Genomic DNA, 24733 nt, shown 5'->3' with positions numbered 1-24733 from the left:
TCTGTGAAAAAAATATGCAGTAAAAAAAACATTGTAATTTTTTAAATAAATTATACGATTATTAGATATTACATAAGATTAGAATAGAATTTAACATAAACATATTAAATTAAAAATACAGTCATTCATGATTTTTATAATCTTTCCTCCAAATGGCAATACTTAATACACGTTCTGAACATATGAATTTATAAAGAAATTCTAGGTTTCAAATTCAGCATGTCAGGATAACAAAAATAATATGCTTGAATGTAAAAGAATATCGAAAACCTTATATTAATGGTTAATAGTCAATTGTTGCTTTACAGAAAACTACAAAATACAAAAAGTACCTCTGAAAAACTCTGTATTAATCACATTAATAACTTATTTCAATAAAAATCTAAGTTTTCGAATGTACGTACACACCTGACGTCACGTCAAATAAATTAGTCATCATCGAATAAAATACAAGTAAAATTCGTTTTTATTCGGTTTAAAACCGTTGTTTTATTGTTGTGTTGAATATAAAAATACAGGTAAGTTGTATTAGATATTTAAATAACTTTATTATTGACTTGTTTCCTAGCAGATGTTAAGTTGTAAATGTATGTCCATTTATGGAAGTCCTTGCCTCCTTGGAGTGTGTGCCCTAGATAAACTTCGTTACTAATACTGGAAGGCGGGTTTTGGCAGTGAGTCACTTTCTCGTTAGCGGACAAAACTGACGACAAGCTGAGTGACACCTTAGCTTCATTAAATTATATTTATAAACTAGGTACTACAAGTAACTTTATTGGTTTTTAGTGAAAAGCGATCAGTGTTACGTTCGCTACCTGCCTTATCAGCGTTGATGTTGTAAAAGGAAGTTATTTATCTAATTGGAGTTTTGTAGCAAACTCTTTTGTGTATTTATTTTGGTCTCTTAAGTTCATAAAACTGTGAGTCATGTGCATTCACTTGTATGTATGGCCATCTGGTCAATCTCTCATATTAACGTTATTTGTTTCTAGATAGCAGAATGTCGTCCCGCAAGACAGCTGGTCGCCGCGGCACCAACAAGAAGCGTGCCCAGCGTGCCACTTCCAATGTCTTCGCTATGTTTGACCAGGCACAGATTGCCGAGTTCAAAGAAGCCTTCAACATGATTGATCAGAACAGGGATGGATTTGTGGACAAAGATGATCTGCATGACATGTTGGCTTCTCTTGGTAAGGATAAGCAGTGCTTTGTTGGTTAATTCTGTACTTATTGGAAGATAACGCCTAATTACCAGACAAATTAACAATAAATAATTTTCTATTAGATAGTCAAAGTAATTTATATAAGAATTGTTTCTACTACATAGAACATTATTAGTCACATATTATCCATATTTATTTAAAATTCTCTAAATTTACATTTTTAAATAATATTTAAAACATACAATATAAAATAATATTTAAAAATATAAATTATTAGTCACATATTATTCTTATTCTGATATTTTAGGTAAGAACCCAACTGAAGATTACTTGGAAGGTATGATGAATGAGGCTCCAGGTCCTATCAACTTCACCATGTTCCTGACACTCTTTGGTGAGCGTCTGCAAGGAACAGACCCTGAGGATGTCATCAAGAATGCTTTTGGGTAAGTTATTTGTCATAAAGCCATACTCAGAAAGATTAAATGATTACTGAGTTTATAATGATTAATGAGATTATACTCTTTAAATTAATGAGATAAATGAGATTATATATTAATGAAAGTTACTGAAGAATTGCTTGCTTACTATTCCCAGTAATAATTTTGTATTGGAAACGTAAATGATTCTGACTACTGCATATAGTAAATTATTTTAAGAGTTCCATTTAGTAACATAAATTAACAAATATATGCATGATATTCAACTACAATATAATATGACTAATAAAATTATATGATGACTGGACAAATATTTCCAATAATTGTTTATCCTAGTGGTCGCCTAGTGGTCGAAATTCGACCATATACGATTTAATATACAATACCACTTAACATACGTTCGAAGGATACATTATGATGTAACTCAAACTCAAACAAACTCTTTTATTTAAACTCTATTTATATGACACGTGAGAATATCATCGCAATGTCTATCGATTTTGACATTTTGTCAAGTACGATCAGATACTATGCATGAGTGTGTAATGTTTTATTTATTGATTTAATGTACTTTATAAGCATTATTTTTGAAAAATATTAGCGTTTTGCACTTCTCCTACACATAAACTATAAGTGTACCAAATGTTATGCTCCTACGTCCGCGCAATTTTCGTAAAAAGCGGTCCAAAGTTTTTGCATCACGTATTAATATTTTTATGCTCCTACGTCCGCGCAATTTTCGTAAAAATCGGTCCAAAGTTTTTGCATCACGTATTAATATATAGATGACAAATGCTTCCAAGAAAATCTAAAATATTAGGATGTATTCGCCTTCTCCATGTGCGAAGATTCCATTACTCAGAAGTGAACATGTAAAGGCTGGCAATGGTTATGATGTTTATGATATACTATTAGCACATTTTTGCTCAATTTGACAAGGCACTGCCATGCCCCCAGATAAGCATATAAACTTTTTCTAATATAGCTCAGCTGCGTTAATATACTAATAATGTTAGGTAATGATCTATCTGATACAATACTGACTAATATTTATTGTTGAAACAATGATTGATGCTGTTAGTTTATAAATTGAATAATGCATTTATAGACTCTTATTGTTATTGGACTAATGATGTAGATAACAAACAAGTTGTGTTTCGTACTAAAAAAACTATTGCAATGGGACAACACAAAAATTGTGCACAATGGACAGTCTTATCGCACAAGGTGATCTCCAACAGACAACCTTTGGATGGAGCTATAGTTAATAGTAGTCCGATAAGCAATAATTATATTGCAATGTCTATATTGCTTGGTTTTATATTCCAATATTTCTAATATTAAAAGCTTTTTATGTATAAATAAATATTATGGGATACTAACAGAACCAAGAATAACATAGTACCTTAGAAAAGAGAATTTAAAATAACCATAAAAGGAAAAGAAACCTAAAATGTAAGGACTTGCTTAAACCGTGAATGTCATTATACAACAAGTACAGATCAGTTTCTTGGAATGTTGGTAACACATTAAAATATTTTTAGTTGTGACGTTACTATGTTCTATGTGCTATGTAGCCATTTATTTACGTCCTATCCTCATTATTGTGCAGATAACAATGGTTTCTACTTCAATGCCGTAGCATACATATTCAATTGGAACTGATAATGTTTTATCCTTCTACACCATTTTGTTTCGATCATTTATTCCACAAATAAGGTCAATGACATTCGAATTTTTATTTGTGTAGTCTCTAAACAAAGATGGGTCATTGCTGCTTAGTCATGAATGTATTTACTGGAAAGCAAACGTTTTTCACCAACCTTTTATGACTTTGGACATGTAATTAGGTAGGTTTTTTGACTTCAAAAAAAGGAGGAGGTTCTCAATTCGAGCGTATTTTAATTTTTTTATGTAGGTATGTTAATCCATATATCCGGCAGTTATAGACCGATTTGAGAAATTCTTTTTGTATTTGAAAGAGAACGATGTCGGTGTGGTCCCACATATATTTTTTTAAAGTCTGATTTACACTTATGTTTATGGTGGAATTAGTTCAAACGCCAACTGCTGACACAAAGTAAACGTATCACAAAATGTTTTACTTGCTATAAATCTGGGGGCACTGTAGTGTCCCCACCAAGTCGAGCAAAAATGTGGCCGTATCATCCTTTTCTCGAAGCCATTCAGTCCAATATTAACCTATAACTTCGTTGTGGATAAATAATCTTAACTGATTCATTAATTAAATCTATTCCAGTTGCTTCGACGAAGAGAACCAAGGTGTGATCAACGAGGAACGTCTCCGTGAGCTGCTGACCACAATGGGAGACAGGTTCACAGACGATGATGTTGACGAGATGCTGCGAGAGGCTCCCATCCGAGATGGACTCTTCGACTACGTAGAGTTCACACGTATTCTTAAACATGGCGCTAAGGACAAGGATGAGCAATAAGATTTTAAATCTTGAGGTGGGTGTAAACACATTAGAGATTGATTTACTAATCATGTAGCCGATGTAGCGCTTAATTGGATAAATCAACGCAAATTGATTTTTGTTACGGAGTGGATAAATATATATTTTATTAGAAGTGTAATTAATTTTGGCTGTTTCTTAGCTTGCCTTTGGCTATTAACCATATCCGTGTCGCGCGGCCAAAAGTCACATTCTTTGCCAAGAATAAAGTATGTAGTTTAAAAATTAAGCTGCCTACATGGTCAAAGTGTTTTGAGCTAAGAATAGCCTAATTAGATTACTTCTAATTATAATGTGGCATACATATTAAGGTTTCGACCTAATCAGCAATAACTATCATATAATGATAAGTGTAAACAATTTGTAACTGGTTGACAATATCAATATTTTTTTTCTACTTTTGTACTTAATACCAAGAGCCCCAATTTTTTGAAACTACATATTGTGCAGATTTAAAATTTTTTCTCTAATGTTGTAAAGTCAGAGTAATGAAGTACTTATGAGATAGATGTGGTTATAAACAATGATATTGCTATTATTCCTTGTCCTCTGACTGAATTTACCCGCCTTCAAAGACGCCATTTTGATAATTGTATTGCCAAACTAAAAAATTGGTTAGAAACAGTAGGTTTTTAAGTTAGGATTCATATGGATTTCAGGATAATCTCTTAAAGATACTGAGGTGCTAAATATACCCTAGTTCTTACGTATATCGCATTTCCATTTCGCATTTTTTAAAATTAATTTTGTAATTCCATAATATTGGACCATTTGTTAGCTTAAGTTTGGCCTGTGTATTTTATTCTCTTCATGTAGTAGTAGTTAATTGATTTCTGTTTCTGGCAACATTGTTATTAGAGGACAATAAACAGCGTTCTGATAAGTAAATTTTGTGTTTATAGACTGATTGATTAAAACGAATTGTGCAATGAACATAAATTAAGCCCTAGAGCGAAGGACTGTATCATGATTGGCATTTTTTAAAATTAAAAGTAATGTGTAATAATGAATACTTACCAATACCTACTTTGTTATATGACATCAGTTTTCTACGCATTCTGTACACAGCGAATATCAGTGTTGCCATTCATTTAATTGGTGAAGTATTAATTCTAACATTCCTTCAATTAGAAACTAACACATCTGTCAAAAATGAAGTTTTTTAAGTTGAAATGACAAATCTTTTTGTTTTTAAATTATGAAATTTTTAATTTTAGGTTTCAAATTAACTTAAAGTATTAACATAGTGTGTGTATAAGTTGTGTAATCATGTATGTATGTATTTGTTTTCATTTATTTACATTATAAAATTTTATTATCTCTCACATTGTGTTTTAATTTCTTCCATTTTGGTAGGTTTTACCCTGTTAGTGGCAACACTAAAACTAAACTAGGGGAATTAAATACTGGTAATAAAAAGCAAGTAAATATGTATTTAGATGAATATTTAATACTTTATTCATCAAGTAACATAGACACATTAAATGTGCAATAAGTTTTTGGTTGTAGAAAACAATATACATAGGTAACTTGTGTGTGATATAGTTTATAGGAACAAACATAAACTTATAGTAATTCCTAATGACACGAGATAACGCCGTAATTTACACAAAAATCTACTTTATTATTAGCAGTCTTGGTTGATTTTTGTGTGGCAAATAGAATACAAGTTTTTGGAACCTAATCAGAAGTGAACGTTACGTCTTGGGAACAAAGTTCATTCTTGTAAATTATCTCATATCACATGGTTTTAAGATCATTGTGGTTATTTGGTTTATTGCCAGGCTTCTTTGATGAAGTGTGCGCATCTTTCTGCGACTGCCATAATAGCGCCCTGCGGGTTCCCTGTGGGCTGTGACGGCATCGACCCTGCGTCGCATACTCTTAAAGCTGGAATTAGAACATAACATAGTGGTTATTAACGCATTGTTGGCTCTATGCAATCAAGGGCGTGTGACAAGTTTGGTCAATCTAATGTAGAGATTCTCTATCTTTTTCTGGTCGAGGACCAGTTTTATAATTCTTGTTATGTTATGTTAGGGACCAATTAGGATTTAATTTACTATTTTATGTGGTCTTACACTCTGATTTTCTCATTCAATCATAAAAATAGTGACTTAGATAATCGAACTCGGATGCTCCTCTCAGTTGTCTCCTTTAAAGCATTTTTCATTTATCGGGTTAGTGGTCCACGGACCATAGGTTGGGAACTGCTGATCTAATGCAAAAACAAATGTACTGTGTGCAGTTTCTGTGTGTTACATAAGCCCATTTGTGATTGTATGTGATTTACGAATTGTTTCATTTCTGAGAGTCGTACTACACAGTTAGCAGACGTTAAGTGTGTTAACTCCAGAAAACCGTTAAGAAATCTTAGTACCACCTTACCTTTAAGATTGTAAACTCTAAGCTCTGGGTCGACCACCTTCCCGATAGCGCAGGTTCCCAGCTGATGGTTTTGAGGGTCGGTGTTTACTCTGATCATGCACTCCTTCCAGTCATCAGACCAGGCTGGCGCCACTTTATCGCATTTCTCAGTGTATGATGGATCCAATTCCACTTCATATTGGTCTTGAAGAAGCTGTCAATATCACATTTTTATGAATAAGACTAAAGTTTGATTACAGTTTACTACTAAAGTCTACATTTTTTTTTTTTTTAAGAGGGGAAAACGTCCAATTACTTTCCCGCCTTGGGTGAGGCGAAATGGATTGTCAGACTCTTACTGACTAAAAACCACCCGTTTCCACTCCTGCATTTCGAGCCGAAGTCCCGATAAACCCGCTAGGTAGTCCGACCTACTGCCCAATTTATGTCAAATGTAGGTAGTTCTTAAACTGATTCTTACGCGACCCGCGAGAAGGTTAAGGGTGATGACAAATGTATTCTACCATTACCACATAGCGAATAATATTAGTTATGATTAACCCAGAAGAGTCAATACCTGGCTATTAAATATTTGGTGCAAATAATCTAATCCTTCCTTGATGGCCTCCATATCTACTGGGTCTGAGAAGAAGTTGGGGTCGTAGATAGCTTGCTCGAAGGGATCGGTCGAGTTGATCGTCATGTACCCTACGCTACGGGGTAGTAAATACACTGCATTGGCTCTGTAAATAAGAATAAAATAAATTAATACATTGGTAGATTTTTAACTTATGTTAGTGGCAACACTAAAGGTAAATTGTAGGAATTACTTACACGGCATTTTGAACTTTATTACAAACGGATGAAGTTGAAACTTGTATACTTACGATACATTATAACCAGCGTTGGGACAGTCAACAGCAGGTTCCCCAATGGCACCAGTTTTGGAACACTCAGCGTAGAAGCCGTTAAAGAAGAATTGTAGGTCGGGTTGTTTCCGCTCCTTTTTGGCGTAGCTTGAGTATAAGAGACCTGTTAACTGGGGAGAGAAGAGAAGATCAAGTTTAATAAATAGTCATTTGAAAGGCAAATATTGATCAAAAGATGTAGGAATAAAGATATGAGAATGGTAGGTTACTCTATATTTTTTGTGTCAGAAGACAGACTGATACTTTTTTAGTTTGACGTACAAAAGTGCCTTTATGCCTATATTGGAATAAATGATTTTGATTTTGCCTTTAAGCTGAAAAATAACAAAGGTATCTTCGCTCACCTGTGTAATTCCAGTAGAAGACATGGGTCCATCATTCTGCAGCAAGTAGTCGGTTAGAGCACTCCAGTCAAGATATTGGATGTTCTTCACCTTTTTCAGAATAAAGTACAGCGTGGCTCCACAATGGTTCTTCAAGTTCTTTCCAACTGGTAAATCCTCGATAACCTTGATGCCTAAAGGTTCTAGCGTCTCTTTTGGTCCCACTCCTGAATGCATTAGGATCTTTGGACTGGTTAGGGCTCCTGCTGATAAAATAACCTGGAAGAGAAGCGTTTTAGCTCAATAACAATGTTTGTATTTTTATGTACGGTAGATTGGTAGCCAACTAGATATGAATAAGATACCCATAATGATGCAATTGCTAACTTATTTCTTTAGCCGGAGCCCCGGTAAAAAACAGCTCAGGTAGTCCGCAGCTCCGGGTCGGGCAGTTGCTTACAGAAAAGTTTAAAATAGGTAGGTTTCTAACTCACCTCTTTACGGGCCTTCACAACCTTGGTGTTGCCATTTTCATCCACATATTCTACTCCAATAGCCTTCTTGCGCCTGAATAGGACTTTGGTCACATGAGCGTGGAGTTTCACGTTCAAGTTCGGCCGTTCTGACTTGGGAGGGAGGTAGGCACGGGCTGTGGTGTACCGCTGGCCGTTACTGAAACAATTATTTTAGGTTTAAAAACTGTGTCATCTAATGGGCGAAATTAACCGGACTTAATCTATAACTTCTGGATTGATTTCAGTTTTTGACAGAAACTATGATACAAATAATGTCAAAATACGATCTTAATTCACAGGTTTCTGAATGAGATCGGTTATTCAAGTTACGGCCGTTCTGATCTTATTCAGGGAGGTACTAGGTATAACACGGGCTGTGGTGTACCGCTGGCCGTTACTGAAACAATTATTTTAGGTTTAAAAACTGTTGAGCGAAAATAATGACCGATCTTAATCCAAAATCTTTGGAATGAATTAAGTTTTTGAAACTCCATATAACTAATGTCAGAAATCAATCTTAATCCACTTCTTTCTTTCATGTCTTATTTCTCAAGCAAGCAATCGCCGCCGCCCATGAATACGCGTAACACCAAAGGCGTCATAAACGGGGTTTGTCGGCCTTTGGGCCATTAATATTGACTGTGAAAACTGACAAAAACTAAAAACCTATCATTTATCTGTTCCTCGAATTTAATTTACCTTACAATGACATCATAAACAGCCAATCTCGAAACTACCAGGTAACGACAGCTGGGCAATAATTAGTCATAATTAGGGAATCAGATAACAGCCGTCTACATTGGTTTTATTTCCTTATTTTTTATTAGACTTGATTAGATAAGCATATTATTGTTTTAGAATTAGAAGTTTCACAGTAATTAAATGTTATTATTCGTGTACATAACATGAACATTGAACAATCATTGTTGATTGTACAGCCTGTTTTTTTTTTATCACCTGTAAATTTTTTTCTGAGAGTTCTATCATTCCAACATTCCATTTTTAAATAAAAAAAAAACATTTTACAAAAAAAATAAAATAACCGACTTCACTGAAGAAAGACGGTTAAAAAACATTAAAAGGATCAAATTGACTTTGATTTCGAAAGTCGGTGTTTCTCATTATTGTTTGTTTCTTATTTAACACTGACCTCTGAAATAAAGTTCTGACCATTTTGGTGTAATTTTTAACATAATATTTTCTTCAGTGAAGTCGGTTATTTTTTATTTGTAAAATGTTTTTTTTTTTATTATTACAAATGGAATGTTTGATTGATAGAATTTTGGCTGGTGATAAAAAAACAGGCTGTATAAAATATGATATCACGGTGCTATAATGTGAGTCAGGTTAGTTATGTGTAGGTACACTCATCTAATCTTTAAGATAAAAATATATTCACATCTCACCATTAATTGTTTATTACCACGAAGTTGTTGGATTTCCTTAATCTTTTTGTGGTTGTAAACTCAAGAATTGCTAGACTGATCTTCATGATATTTTTTGTGATCGTAAATAGCGGTAATAATTCAGTTAAGTATAAGAAAAATGCAGCTACAAATTACATTTTTGATGAAAAATACATAGGTACCTACAGCCAAAATGCAGTCAAAACTCGAGTCAGAAAAATACATAATAGATTAAATAAGTAAAATAATAACAAGGCCCTCATCTGTACAATATATTATGTGGGCACTATTGCTCCATTTAACGTTCTCCCTTATGGGAGTTGGTAACGGGTAAACATTTCTTTGTGTCCAATTGTCTTATGCTATTCTCGATCAAGGTATGTGAAATTAAAGTATCTGCAAATCCATATAAAATGCAGAAGAAAATCCCAATAGGGGGAATGTATTATTTTTAAATAACGGTTTACTAACGTGAATAATTGAGAAAAGCTCTACCAGTTTCGAGTTGTACCGGGACTCTTATTCATGAGCAGCGTGCTTGAAACTAGTAGTGCTTTTCTGAATTAGTATTCGAAAATCAGCCATTATTTTCTATTAATTTAGTAGGTATGTCTTACGATAGTTAATCATAGTTATGATATAAAACTTACGCATTAAAAGCCTGTGCAATAACAAAACCGTCAGGCGTGTTGGGGTCGTTCATGTCCTTGATGATGGGCAGACCAGTTTGGTTGATGGCATCCATCAGGTCGTACACCGCAGGCGGCTGGTAAGCGAACTGGAAAATAAAATAAGTACGTGTATAGTGAGTACCTCTGCCAACCCCTTCGGGGATAAAAGGCATGACCATTTATAAAAAATATAATATGGGAATAAAAACACGAAGCGTAGCAGGCGACAAAGCTCTGTATGTCCAACAGAGAATTTATAAGTACGAACTAGTAGTTCCGGAGATTAAAACGCGTTCAAACAAAGCAAATAGACTCTTCAGCTATTAAAAAAAAATTAAAGGTAAGCGTCCACAGGCCCGCATCGTACGAATCGCACGCAACGGATTTTAGTTTGTCTTGTATAGAAACTCATACAACTGCGTCCACTGATCCGCATCGTACGCATCGCATCATCAGCAATGCCTACATGCGATGCGTGCTGATGACGTCATACGGAATGCGCGATGCCTACGATGTGGGCCCGTGGCTTTAGTATACATAGTATAGTGTATATTACTTACTGTCTGAATTGGCATACATCCACTATCAGAGTGGTATTTGCCATCAACCAGAGACCCAATCTGTTTGTTGCCTTCCGACATGTCCATGAAAGGTTTGACCTCATCCCAGGACCAGCCCTTGGCGCCTGCTTCCACCCAGTCACAGTCATAATCAGCATGGTGACCGCGATGGTACATCATTCCGTTCAGTTGACTTGTTCCTCCTAGTAAAAGAAATAAATAGATGTCAGAAAATTCATAGTCACCGCCACAGAACGTCATCGCAGGCTGCTTCATTTCTAAATTGTAAAAATATAAACTAACTTAAAACGGTTTTTGGTTCGGTTCGGAGAACAGTGCCATTAGTACGTCTTTATTTAATCGAAACGAATAAGCTTTCGGCGCTCTGATTGGTTGGTTTATTCGAGCAGGCCAATCAAAGCGCCGAATGCGCTCTCGTTTCGATTACTTTTAACGTAAAGCAAGCTTGTACTAAGGGTATAGATATTGGCAAGCTTGCTTAAGATTGGGACAAATTAGATGTTTTTATTTTCAGTTTGCCAATGTACTCAATGCCTATGAACTTAGTTTAGGGACAGCGTGCCTCTAGTCTACTGTTATGTCATATGTAAAATACATAATTATCGTGTAGGTAGGTATGCTTTCGTAACTTCTGCGATTACGATATCTAAAAATTTATACGTTTAAACTAACTATTCGGGTTAAACGTAGAAACAAATGGAAGAAACATTATTTTTATATACAGTAAAAGACAATGTAACGAAACATTATTTTTATACTTATGCTTAAAAGACAATTAATTGTATGCTATTTGGTAAACGCAAATTACTATCATTAACTACTTAAGTGTTAAAAATGCTAAAACCACGGTTGATGATGTTTTGTTGGTTACTCCTTCACGTCAAAACGGCTAAAGGGATCGAGATGAAAATTGGAATAGGGGTAGATTATGGTCTGGAATAACACACAGGTTTTTTGTCCCACCGGAACGGGGGTGAAGCCGCTGGCAGATACTAGTAGTAGAATAGATTTGTAGGTACCTACTGCTTCTACTCTTGGCACGAGTGTATGTATATATTTAACAGAAACCGATAATCATCACTCTAACAAACCTGAATCTATTACTTAAACTGCGATCTTGTATGAACAATGAACCAATCATAGGCTGATATAACAACAAGGTTTGGCATAGACCAATGCCTAAAGAATACAAAGAACTTGTACCGTAGTAATATCGGCGCAACGTAAAACAGTGGACAATGGCAAAAACTAGCTAGAACCTAGAGCAGTGGTTCTCAACCGAAAAACCGCAAAAGACAAAAGTGATCAACGAAATACGTCCATGATGCAAAAGTGGTCTTTGGCCAAGAAAAGGTTGGGAACCCCTGACCTAGAGTAATATAATATTATGTTTAAAATAACCATACCCATTCCTTTCCCGAGAGGCCATTTGCATCCCAATCCTTCTTGGTCGAGGCAGTAGTCAGCGGGCACGGTACGTATCTGCCAGTCTACGTAAGGGTTGTCCCAAAACGTCCTGTAGAACGATGGAACTCGAACTCCTAGCGGCTCAGGTCCACCTGCTTCCAGTAATAAGACCTGAAAGGATAAAGAAATGCTGTACTCTGGTCTGCTGATATACTGATGGTTGAATCTCTCTGTGTCGAAAATATTGATAGGTGGAGAGAAGAGAGGTAAAGAAGAGAGGCTTTAAGTTTAGGTCAATCTCTATCGAATATTCTTTTTAAGTTGTATTTAAACATTGCGCTATTTTAAGCTAAGTAGTGGCCAGGCGACCGACACGACTGCCACGTGCTACGGCGCTACGCCTGTGACGTGCTACGGCGCTACGCCTGTGACGTGCTACGGTGCTACGCCTGCTACGGAAAGTGCTACGGGATCAATTATTTGACTCAATCACAAATTGTCAAAAATGAAATAGTGGTAAGTTAAAAAAACTCTGTAAAGGAGAGTAATTCTAAATTCAAAAGTTGAAAACTATAGTCTGAATTGCCGCACTCAGGGATATTTAATGATTGCTCCTGCATCGTTAATTCGTTACTAACCTATTCCTTAAACGATTTTGTTCCAAAAACAATTGTTAAGGCAGGTTAAGTAACCATTAAATGACTCAGAGTACTGGTGAGCTACCTAAGCTTATTTGACTTGAAGAAATTATTCTAGTAAATATTTAAAATAATAGGACATTACCTAATTAATTAACATTTGGTATTTAGTTGTATGTTATTTCAATTAATATAATTATTTTATTTACGCAGCTGTGTTTCGCCATGTTTTGATGCAGCGTAGGTACCTAATAGATATATTTAGTTTTGTTTTAAATTACTTAATTTAAGTAGTTTTACTTTTAACTACATAATCTTTATGTCTTTTATTTGCTTGTATTTGGGTTCTATTTAGTGTTAAATGTGCATTAAAAGGTAATTTTAAATGCAATTGAAACCAGAATTTATTTTAAAACTAGTTGTCATCCAACTAATATAAACTACTTCGCAAACGCCTCATAATAATTCAAGATTAAAATTAGCCAAATCGATTCAGCCGTTCTCGATTTTTTGCTTTTAATGCTTAACTACAATCCCACCTGATGGTAAGTAGTGATGTAATCGTTGATGGTGAGGCGCACTAGTTTATTAAGAGCCTATTCACTCTAGACTTGAAGAAATTGTAATCGGATGGAAAAACTGCAGCAGGCAGATTGTTCCAGTCTTATTTTAGCGAGACTAACGATGATAAATCATTTTTTATATAAAAGAAGAAAGAACATGTGAATATACATATGTTTCTTGTTTGTCTTTCTTTTCCGTCGACGAATTTTTTTTTAATAAAAATCACACCGAGATAATTAATTAATATACGAGGCTTTTCAAAGTGTACAGACTGAAATAAAATTACAACACATTTCAAACCTTTTTCTTAATGGCGGAAAATCATCAAATGCGCTCCCTTTCGCCTTGGGCGAGGCGAGATAGTGTTAGACGCTTACCGACAAAAACCACCCCGTTCTACTCCTGCTTTTCGAGCCGGAACCCCGCGTAACCTGCTAGGCAGTCCGCAGCTCCGGGACATTTCAAACCCTACAATAAAATAAAAGAAAAACCTATTAAATAAAGACACTAACCTTATAAGTAGTATTCTCAGTAAGCCTTCCAGCTACGATGGAGCCAGCGGTACCAGCGCCGACGACTATGAAGTCATACTCCTGCTCCGTCTCTCCCACAGACTCGATCCTCTTGCATGGGGTCGATATGCTGCAGCGGCCCCATAGGTAGCTTTGGAGTAGCACCATAAACAGCAGGTTCCCGCTGCATACCGGCGAGTTGACTAGACTAGGCCCCTCTTCTACTATTGGACACCCACAATCCTGACAATAAAATAAACAGAATATTATTACACTTTTTTATTTTTTCTACGCAACAAAAACGTCACGCTTTTTTTTATCCCAGAAGGGGCCAGAGGTACAATACGGCACGTAATGCTGCTATACAATATACATCCACTTTTCACCATTTGTGTTATAGTCCCATGTAATAGGGGGTGAGCCTATTGCCATTTACTGGACACAATTCCAGACTCCGTGCTACCACTAAGAAAATTTTTGACAAATCGAAAAACGCCCAGTTAATATTTTGCCCGATCCGGGAATCGAACCCGATAGAACCCCTTTTTTATGATAGGGGAAAAATTATCAAATGACTTCTCCCGCCTTGGGTGAGGGGAGACCTCTTGTCCGGCAGTCGCACTTGCGACCACTCGACCAACGAGCCAGGCATCTCGGAGCGGGCAAGATATTATTGAGTTGAAATTATTTTTTGGTTTATTTTTGGTGAGCAGTGTGAAGTCGATAAAACTCAGTTTGGATTTAATTAGGAAGTTGAGGAATGTAATTAAGCGTAGTTAATTTTCTTTCACCTCTTTTTGTGTTTACGAATTCAAAACCAATACTGGCATGGCAATAGAAATTAGTATGATAGCAGTATTTTTATTTTAGTGCAAATTACCTCTTTACTCGAGTACGTAATTTTAAGCACTTCTGCGATCTCATTATTGATCAAACTAATAAAATTTTATAAAGTTTTATTAACGTAGCAATAAAGTATTTATGTAATAAATGATAAAACACTAGTCATATTACTGATACTGACCATAGAAAAGAGAAATATCTACTGATACTGCCAATCCCGCATTGCTCTACCATAAAATTATTATATTTAATTCTCACTTCACTTATTCAATTTAAACTTCCCCTTATACACTTTTTAAGTAGGGTCTCCCGCCTTGGCGAGGCGAAAGGGAGTGTCAGACTCTTACTGATTAAAAACCACCCCGTTCCTACTCCTGCTTTTCGAGATGGATCCCCAATAACCCACTAGGTAGTCCGCAGCTCCGGATCACACTCGGGTCTGGCCCGTGTATAAGATTTCTTAACTCTTGTACGAGAAGAAAATTAAAATATCTTTATAAATAATAAAAAAAAAACTCACCTCAGGTGCTAAAATCATCTTGGAAATTTGCTAGCGACCGTTTCAAAAAACCTAAAAACAAAAAAAAAATATAAAAATTAAAAACTATTCCTCATCGGAAACCTACGTGCAATTACACCACATTCTTACAGATCTCAGTTTTATAGTGATCAACTTGCTTACTCTCATGTTGTAGGTACCTAATTTAAGTCACAGGACAACATACAACACAGTCACATTGTAAAATTACCAGGAAAATTAATACCAGGAACATGGTGAAAACAAAAACGAAACGAAATTACGTTCGACGTTCTGTACCCTTAGTATAAGTTTGCTTTACGTTGAACGAAAACAAAACGAGAGCGCGTTCGGCGCTCTGATTGGCCGGCTCGAATGAACCAACCAATCAGAGCGCCGAACGCATTCTCGTTTCGTTTTTGTTTAACGTAAAGCAAATTCGTACTAAGGGTACTGATATGTGAATTAGTGATTACAATTACTGATGCGAGACTCGGTAATCCATTATAATCAACGTAGGTATTACAACTTTAATTGTATTTATCTAGTTTATCATTATACAGACTTATTTATTGTTTTAACCCAAATTTTCCACGCACCATCTTCTGGTGTGAGTGACCTTACCATTCAAGTTTATTTTCTGAAAAATTTCGAGACTTCCCGAAAACAATGTCAATATTTGGTATCTAATGATTATTTTTTGTTTGTTACTGATTACTACACCTCGGGATTTGAAAACCTTTTCATGATCAGTTTTACACAGATGATATAAAACAGTTGAATTACACTTGAAATACAGTAATCTACGTATTTAAAATGAATTTTTGTTCGTTAGTCTTGCTAAAACTCGACAACGGCTGGACCGATTTGGCAAATTTTGGTATAGAATTATTTGTGGAAGTCCAGGGGAGGTTTAATAGTTGAGAATATTTTTTCTGAGGCGTTACGATGTTTTCCGGGTTAGCTAGTTTTAATAATGTATACTGTTTAAATATTTAGCAGTATGATTTGTAATTGAAAATTATGTAAGGATGAATGTTACTGTGCTAATGAGCTACCAACCTAGACAAGAAGGTTTATTATTCACAAACTTCTTATTACTTCCAAATGAAAGAACTAAAAAGACACGAAACAACGCACTGGATTAAAATTTAAAGGCACCGTAGTATTTTTTTTATTTTGCTAATTAAACTAATGAAGGAGTAAATAAGTATTCACGCACACCAACTTTGTACTAAACTAATTCACATAAAATGCAAAGAAAGTAGTCAAACGACTTGATAACAAAATTGGCCTAAATTGACAAATTTATTTCTAATACGAGTACATGGTGTTCGTATGTAATACATTAATTAACAGATAAATTATAATTAAAGTGCTAAGTAGCTAGTAAGTTGACTGCCTCGGTGGCCTAGTGGTTGCAAGTGCGACTGCTGGGCAAGGGGTCTCGGGTTCGATTCCCGGGTCGGGCGAAGTATTATTGGGCTTTTTTCGGTTTTTCGAAAATTCGAACTCAGTAGTAGCACGGAGTCTGGAAATGTGCCCGGTATATGGCAATAGGCTCACCACCTATTACATGGGACTTACTACATAAATTGTGAAAAGTGGGTGTACACAGTGGCATTACGTGTCATAATGTGCACCTCTGCCTACCCCTTCGGGGATTAAAGGCGTGACGATATGTATGTATGTATGTATATGTATGTATATGTGTCTTAATGGCCGATATCTGTATGACTTGTAAATTTTAGTGGGACTTCTAAGCGAAACGTTTTGCTTTTAATTGTATAGCAAAAATTTGTGTAGGTATTTTAAATGATAAATATTTAATTAATGAGAATAGTCTTAATAACTCACACTCACATTAATTAATTTCTTTACGATTTACTTGTAATCGTAAAAAAATTACGATTTATAATTGTAATCGTAAAAATTTTAATAAATATGCATTTTGTTGGTTTTATGTTTATTTTCACCATGCACATTAATTTAAATTTTATATCAAATTATAATATTTTATTTATTAATTATATACTTATCTTATTATACCGATTTACTTATAATCGTAAACAAAACAATTATAGTGCATTTTGTTTGTATAATGACTATTTATTATTTTCATGCATTTAAACCTTCTCTTGATTGTCAAGATTTTTCCGAATTGTATAGTTTTAAACTTAAACCGCAACACATTTTATTTATTCAGTCGAAAATTGTATATCGTTTTCACCTGTTTTAACCTGAATTTATAAACTATCAGTGTCTGTCTAGTTTTAGAACGGTAATGGCTAATTTATTACTTAAATAGCAGGCAAGCCTTCTCATTAAACATTGTTTGGGAAAGACAAAGACCCTAGGCAAGTTTCGTGAGCGTATTTTTTATTTGTTCCTCAGAAATATTCGTCAGACTGTTATTTAGGAGGATAATATCAAGGAAGAAATATATTTAGGAATTCCCAGCAGGTAATAATCTTCTGTTCTGTGGTTCGTGTATTGATATAGTCACGACACGACATAAGATTTTCCTCCAAATTACTCATAACAAATATAAAATTTATTTGAACAAAATCTTATCGAAATACTGAATAACGGATTGTAGATTTTTTTATGGTATAAGGCGGTAAATTAGCTGTCAGACACGGAGGAAAGATTATGGTGGTCTTTCGGACCTCTCAACCAGACGAAGAGCAGATTTCTCGTAGTTAAATTATGGCAGATTTTTTCACTTTTTCGGGTATACACCACAAACTGAATGATTTTCTTTTAATCTTTTTTTTCAGTACTATACGTACCGTACTAATAATTATTCATTTAATTATTTCACATATCGCATTTGCCATTACTTGACTATCTAATTATACATTACTTATTCATAACATGGTAGTGAACGTTTTTAAAAATAAATTATAATAATAAAATGGATTGATAAAAAGTTTGCATAAATATATTCAAAATATTATAATTACGTATTAAAAATATAAATAAAAAAATAAATCACCTTCTCCCTTGCAGAATTTAAATACCGAACGCAATTTTATAATTAAAACTAAATTGTTTGTGATTCGCCACACGGTACCACAAATAATGATTTGGTTAAGGGAGAATTTACGCCTTAAATATAAATTGAAAGATAGTAAACCTATGATGACTAGAAGAAAATATTAGGAAACATAATACAGGTAATAAAAGGATCTAGATCTGCTTAATTCAAATCAGATAAGATTATATAAATAAAATCCTATCTATATATTGCACAATGTTCATGTAATTTGTAAAACATAAATAAATGTTATCTAAGTATATAGTACCTTATCTGAAGACAATATAGACTAGATTTGTATGACATAGCAACTGCCCAATCATTATTTACGTGGCCAATGACTGATGGAAAGTGCCGCTCAATTCGATGTATCATTCAAATGATTAGTTTTAAAATTATGCTTAACTTATTATACCTATGTTCTTTAACGTGGTTTAAGGTCTGATGCGTACTATGGATGCGTGCTTTGGATGCGTGCTATGGATGTGTGTTATGAATGGCTTCGGGTTGTTTCGGGTCTGGATGTCATATGTACCTATGTGAAATTGTATGTTTGTAAGCGCACCCACGACACATATCGGTAAGGAGTAGACCGTGTGGCACTATGTAAAACCCATCTAATAGGTGATGAGCCTATTGCCATACACCCGTTAAGTACTAGATTATCACCCTCTCAGCTCGGCTCCTATTGGTCTTAGCAACACTAAAATAATTATTCAAATCGGACAAGTAGTTCCGGAGATTAGCGCGTTCAAACAAACTCTTCAGCTTTATATATTAGTGTAGATTACATATAACTATTTTAAGAAGATTTTGCCTTCACCAGAATCTAAATATGCAGCTAAGCAATCTCTTCAATAAATGAATAAATCAATCGCATTTATGACGAGCATCGTTCGAGCGTGGGGGACTGATAAACGGATTATTTTTTATTATGTTAATAAAATAATAGTCATTATTATTAAAAATAAATCATAAAATGTGTTGCTTGACACATGTTTCATTTAGTTTGAGTTTTAACAGAAAATGATTCCGTCCGTACGATGCGGATCAGTGGACGCAGTTGTATGAGTTTCTATACAAGACAAACTAAAATCCGTTGCGTGCGATGCGTACGATGCGAGCCTGTGGACACTTACCATAACTTATACTGAGCTTGCAACCGTTCCGGCATGAGTATTTTTATTTCATGTTTGTATTGTAACAATTATTACTTTTGTTTGTATGTATGTATTTTTAAAGATAAAAATATGAAGAAAACCAATATTGAACGACATAATTATATGTATAGAGACCACCTGAAATGACTATATTTCAATTATTTAAGTATGCATGATGTATAAGATCACGATGGCAATATATGTAGGATGATGATGCATTCCATATTTTATTACTTATGTAAATACCTAAATGTATATAATTAGCAAATAAGGAAAGAGAAATGTATTGTTTTATGAAATTTTATAAGTATGTGGTAACAGTTGTGTAATTTCTTTTTTAATTAGTATCACGATATCGATGCATGTTGTTTATTTATGTAAATTATACAAAATACATAATTAAGTGTCTACTATTTACTTGTCTGGAAATGTTTACTTTTTTAATTAACCGACTTAAGTGAAATGTCTGTTATTTAGCTTGAATTAAATTACGTGACCGTAACCTCCTTGGTGTTGAATTGTACTACGGGCCGAAAGGGCCTTAGTCCCAATTTCCGTGTCGAATAAATCTTAATTTGTTTTTATTTGATTTTTGGAACCTCTTTACTCACAAACAACGTTTAGGTTACTTTTCCACCAGAGATGTGTTATGTAGCTATGCTACGAAAATGTAATAGCTAAGCTGTGAAACTATGTGATCGTTTCCACTGATACTAAACTATGTAGCTGTGCGAGTAAGATGTGCTATGAAGATGCGCCGCCGCAAAGTAGCTGCGCGAGGAAGATGCGCAGCTCGAGTATGCGATGTAGAGGTATACATAGTAGGGAAACCATCCATAACACACATCCATAGCACGCATCTTTCAAATAAAATACCTATTAGCAAGTCTGATGATCAGTAATACAAGGATTTTACATTATCTATCATAAGTATATGATAATGTAAATAAGGCAGTAATTGTCAAATCAACACAATTCTAGATAACGCCATTTGGCAACTCATTATATTAATTAAAAAATGCTGAAGCATATTCAAATTACTGATTCACCTGTAATCATCGTATACAGAGATAAGTTGGTGGTCCTTATTGTGATAGTGGTAAGGTCTTTTATTGTATTGCTCAGTGAAGGTTGTATGTTGTCTTAAAAATATGTTTGCGTAGTGACTGGTGTAGATTGTTTGTTTGTTTTTTTTTTATGTTAGATATTATCAGTAGTGGAGGTGTGCCGGAATTGTGCCTATCATGTGATGTTTATTGGGGCTAGGCTCAAGGTGTGACACTGTATTATACTGAATAAAATAGATTAATTAATTGGAAATTAACAACATTTCTTCATATGCAAGTTATTATCAACTTGCTGGTTACTACACCGGTGAATTCTTTTATAGTCTTCTACAATAGTAAATCTAAAACCTCCTCCTCTCTCCTAAGTCAGAAAAATACAACGCTCGAAACCGCATCAGAATCGATACAGTCAAACGGGAGATAATAATGCCCACACTTACATACATACAGGTTACACTGAGAACCTCCTTTTTTGAAGTCATTTATAAACGGATAACTACTCAGAATTTATCGATATTGAGTATTTATCCGAAAAATCGGTCATCTCTAGTGACAAAATTTAAGGCCTCCTGATCTGATGGTAAGCACGTATCCATGTCATTGGTTGTCGAGATGAAAACTAATGTCATGGCGGACCGCGATCAAAACCAACTCATAACATAATTGGTGAAAACTGGACTAGCCATTTAATACTTGCAGTTCTGTCATACCTTTGGAGAAATAAAAGGCGTGAAGATACGTGAACTTGATACACAGTTACATATACTCATAGTTGGAATTTTCCTTGAATCATAAAGGTTTATGAGCGATCATTTTATATTGGATTGTGAAACTTCAGATATTTTCCAAGGTACTCGCCAATAAATCATGCAAACACTGACTGAATTAAATGATTTAAAACATCCAAAAATGTTAAAAATAAATCAAAATAAATAAGACCATTAAAGTATAACAAGCCAAGCCACTGTTGTTACAGCTGGTATCCTCTAGTAACTGAAACAGTTTTTTATGGTATAAGCCTTTAAACGAGCAGACGGATCACCTGATGGTAAGCAATCATCGCCGCCCATGGACACCCGAAACACCAGAGGCGTTACAAGTGCGTTGTCGGCCTTTTTGGGGGTTAGAAATTTAAGGTTTTTTGGGGATTGGGAAAGGGATAATTGGGCAGTAGGTAATAGAAACGGTTAGCTTTTCTGAAAAATGGTACACCTTTAGCAGGTCAAAGAAGGTAGATGACAGACGCTCCGTGTCTAACCGAATTAATATATTATTGTACATATCTATACTAATATTATAAAGCTGAAGAGTTTGTTTGTTTGAACGCGCTAATCTCCGGAACTACTGGTCCGATTTGAATAATTATTTTTGTGTTGAATAGCGCATTTATCGAGGAAGGCTATAGGCTATAAAACATCACGCTATGACCAATAGGAGCCAAGCAGAGCGGGTGAAACCGCGCGGAAGTAGCTAGTATGTAATAGCTATCGTGACTCATTACATTACTGCAATAATTAAAATATATTTTTAAATTAATTTTCACGGCCGCAATTTATAAATAATTTAGTAAATTAAAAACTAAATCGTAACTTGCATTAGTTACACTAAACCACTTATAACTGAAAAATGATTAGAGTTAGATTTTCATGATTTTTACTTTATGAATTCGTCGTGTTCCAGAATGGTAAACACGTGTGTATAAATTAAATATATTATTCTTATAAGCAAGCCATCAAGCTTCACTTATGAACAGACTTATGAATAATTTACGTTTCAAAACTGCGTACTTAAGAAGTAATTGAAAAAAAAATCGTGAGACATACTAAATTAATGCAGAAATGCTCTACTAGTTTCGAGTCACAGAGGGACTCTTCATCATGAGCAGCGTGCGCAGACGCGGGGACTGTTATTCCCGCACGGAGTAACTCTTTATGTGATCCACAAATTGTTGTGTCTAATCTGAGTGTCATGTGCTTGTGAAATTGTATGTAAACGCACCCACGACACAGCAGAAACTGGCAGTGTGGGGCAACGTATTTTTATAAAAAAGTTACTATCGTTCATCCATCTCTTTCGCAAAATAATATAGTGCCACATATTATGTAGTAGTCATCATCAAAGTCATCGTCCACGTAGTCTACCTACTCGTAACACCAAGTCATCGACTAGACAAAGACTCTTCTGTTTACATACTCACACTGCAACTTATCGCGATAAACGTAAATGATGAATTGCGATTATTTTTGTTCAGATCATTTGCGTTTTCTTTATAAACGAACCTATCGTTTAGCACGTGAAAAAAATCTAATTTGGAACCAATGAGACACACTCTTGGGACATACCATTTTTTTTGTTGGGGAGATCTTCAAAAAGCGCCTAGCTTTTGAGGGGAAAAATAGGGAGTGTGGGATTTTTACCTAACTAAAACCTTCCCCGCCATATGCACCTAAAGGAGGCACTGGGTCCTATAAGTAGACCAACCCCGAAACATGAGACGTACCTACTATTTTGTATAATAGTTCAATATCTTGGCCTGTTACGAAAGAACAACAAGGTTAAACAGCGAGGTTGTTCTTTGATATAAAAAGTCTAACAGTTGATACACAAATTCATGTATTGCGATTTGGTACCTATGTTACTGTATAAATCTCCAGAAAAACATACCGAACGTTCCCTTTCATCCAGCTTATACATGGCACTACTCCAAAAAAGTCCGAATTTCGACCACTGTTCCAAAAACTATATGATACAAACACAACCTCTCCGAAACTCAACTGAAATAATTATACATATAGCACGGGTTCGGTGCGAATCGCTTGACCATTCATAATCTTAATTACGGATGTGTGTGAATTAATATTTTTATGGTTCCTTCTGCGAAGCAAGTGTTTCGTTGCTCTAGTCGTGTAGTGTGAACACGGCTTTAATATCTTCATTAGTTGAGTGAGTATAATTTGGTTTTTACTGGAGTTATGTCGTATTAAAGGATCGCTTCTAACAATATGGCGCATGAAAAGTATTAACCCTTTAACCGCTCATGTCGTATCGCTGCGTCAGAGAACATGCATGATTTTTTCGTTCTATTCACAAGATTTTTCCTTCATATGCGTGCGCTAGCGGCACGTTACCTAATTGATATTTAACTGGACGCTTAAAGGGTTATAGGATAAAGTATATTGAATCACACAGCTGGTTGTATTAGGTCGGCAATAAAATCGCTGAGCATTGAACATTTAATTTGTTAACTTGTAATAAAATAAACACTAATGCTATAAAATACCAGTAAGTAGTTAGGTATGTAGATACAGAACCTTAAAACAATCAACTCACACGCATGTCGATCAGTCGACATCAACACCACTGATTAAAGGTACAGTCAGATTATGTCACGTTAATTATCAGAACTGGTTTATCGTGGTAGTGGTACTACGTCTGATGCTGACCGTAGTTCAGCAGCGGACCGTCACGGCCGGCTGATGATGGTAACAGCAATGTGAGCGTCCTTGAGGGAAGGTTATTAATTCAAATTCTCAAAACAAAAGAAAAAACAATAGATACGTCAAACTAACGCACGCTACATCATCTTTACATATCAACAGCCTATTAAAGCCGTTATGCATTGTCGACTAGTCGCCGGCGTCTCAGTATCTCGGCGACCAAAACAGAGAAACTAGGGCCAGGAATTCTAAGTACACTCATGCACAATGGATGTTGAAGAAGCTGCAGTAGTAGCGCTACTCATAATAGAGGGAAAGAAAAATAAAAGAAAACCAAAAGAGTTTTAGGTACATCCTTTGTTGTAAGAACGAAAATCGAAAGGAATTTTTAAAGTATTTTATGAAGATGTGAGAAAATACCCTCGCAATTTTTCTTATTTACGCAAGAATATCTGTACGTTCATTTGATGAGCTATAGTGTCTTCTGAAACCATATATAACTGGTACAGCTTTTCGGGATTGTATTTCCAATATAAATTGAGTATTGAAAGCCGGAGCCATTTTTGTACGCGGTGTCCGGTCGCTACGATAGTTGCTCGCAGTGTGAACGTTCCCATTTGAAGCCGTGCTTCTACGTCGCCGGCGACCGCCAGTCGCCTGTGTGTCGCCACAAAGC

General features: G+C 35.1%; 2 protein-coding genes across 9 annotated transcripts; one reads left to right on the top strand and one right to left on the bottom strand.

Annotated features, from left to right (window-relative positions):
* Positions 1-357: 357 nt before the first annotated feature.
* LOC118274584 (myosin regulatory light chain sqh) lies at positions 358-5405 on the top strand. Of its 6 annotated transcripts, none has more exons than XM_035592167.2 (4): positions 358-518; positions 993-1190; positions 1471-1609; positions 3864-5405. In XM_035592167.2, exons 2-4 carry the CDS (start codon positions 1001-1003, stop codon positions 4057-4059), a joined length of 525 nt encoding a protein of 174 aa, XP_035448060.1. In that variant the 5' UTR covers positions 358-518; positions 993-1000; the 3' UTR covers positions 4060-5405. The 6 variants fall into 6 exon arrangements, with proteins under 6 accessions (XP_035448060.1, XP_050552657.1, XP_050552655.1 ...); XM_050696700.1 differs by having other exon boundaries at positions 384-518; positions 997-1190; XM_050696698.1 differs by having other exon boundaries at positions 385-522; positions 997-1190.
* A 103-nt stretch (positions 5406-5508) lies between these two features.
* Positions 5509-23383, bottom strand: LOC118274581 (glucose dehydrogenase [FAD, quinone]). Of its 3 annotated transcripts, none has more exons than XM_050696697.1 (12): positions 23285-23383; positions 15357-15407; positions 13994-14236; positions 12279-12450; positions 10852-11054; positions 10271-10398; positions 8194-8371; positions 7721-7978; positions 7335-7486; positions 7025-7190; positions 6469-6661; positions 5509-5970 (listed from the first exon to the last, which is right to left on the bottom strand). In XM_050696697.1, exons 2-12 carry the CDS (start codon positions 15372-15374, stop codon positions 5855-5857), a joined length of 1827 nt encoding a protein of 608 aa, XP_050552654.1. In that variant the 5' UTR covers positions 15375-15407; positions 23285-23383; the 3' UTR covers positions 5509-5854. The 3 variants fall into 3 exon arrangements, with proteins under 3 accessions (XP_050552654.1, XP_035448057.2, XP_050552653.1); XM_035592164.2 differs by lacking the exon at positions 23285-23383 and adding an exon at positions 18352-18451; XM_050696696.1 differs by lacking the exon at positions 23285-23383 and having other exon boundaries at positions 15357-15496.
* Between the last annotated feature and the right edge of the window lie 1350 nt (positions 23384-24733).

Source organism: Spodoptera frugiperda, chromosome 11, assembly GCF_023101765.2.
Source record: "Spodoptera frugiperda isolate SF20-4 chromosome 11, AGI-APGP_CSIRO_Sfru_2.0, whole genome shotgun sequence".
In the NCBI taxonomy this organism is placed as follows: Eukaryota; Metazoa; Arthropoda; class Insecta; order Lepidoptera; family Noctuidae; genus Spodoptera; species Spodoptera frugiperda.
The sequence above is the reverse complement of the archived record's forward strand: the minus strand, read 5'-3'. Positions and strand labels throughout refer to the sequence as shown.

What these genes read in the sequence shown, in the direction of transcription:
- LOC118274581 (XM_050696697.1), bottom strand. An exon ending in ATTGCACAGGCTTTTAATGC is followed by an intron (nt 8,372 to 10,270) that starts GTAAGTTTTATA and finishes TAATTGTTTCAG; the next exon opens with TAACGGCCAGCGGTACACCA. An exon ending in ACCAAATATTTAATAGCCAG is followed by an intron (nt 6,662 to 7,024) that starts GTATTGACTCTT and finishes TGATATTGACAG; the next exon opens with CTTCTTCAAGACCAATATGA.
- LOC118274584 (XM_035592167.2), top strand. Translation starts at nt 1,001, where the DNA reads ATGTCGTCCCGCAAGACAGCTGGTCGCCGCGGCACCAACAAGAAGCGT. An exon ending in TGACATGTTGGCTTCTCTTG is followed by an intron (nt 1,191 to 1,470) that starts GTAAGGATAAGC and finishes CTGATATTTTAG; the next exon opens with GTAAGAACCCAACTGAAGAT. An exon ending in GTCATCAAGAATGCTTTTGG is followed by an intron (nt 1,610 to 3,863) that starts GTAAGTTATTTG and finishes AATCTATTCCAG; the next exon opens with TTGCTTCGACGAAGAGAACC.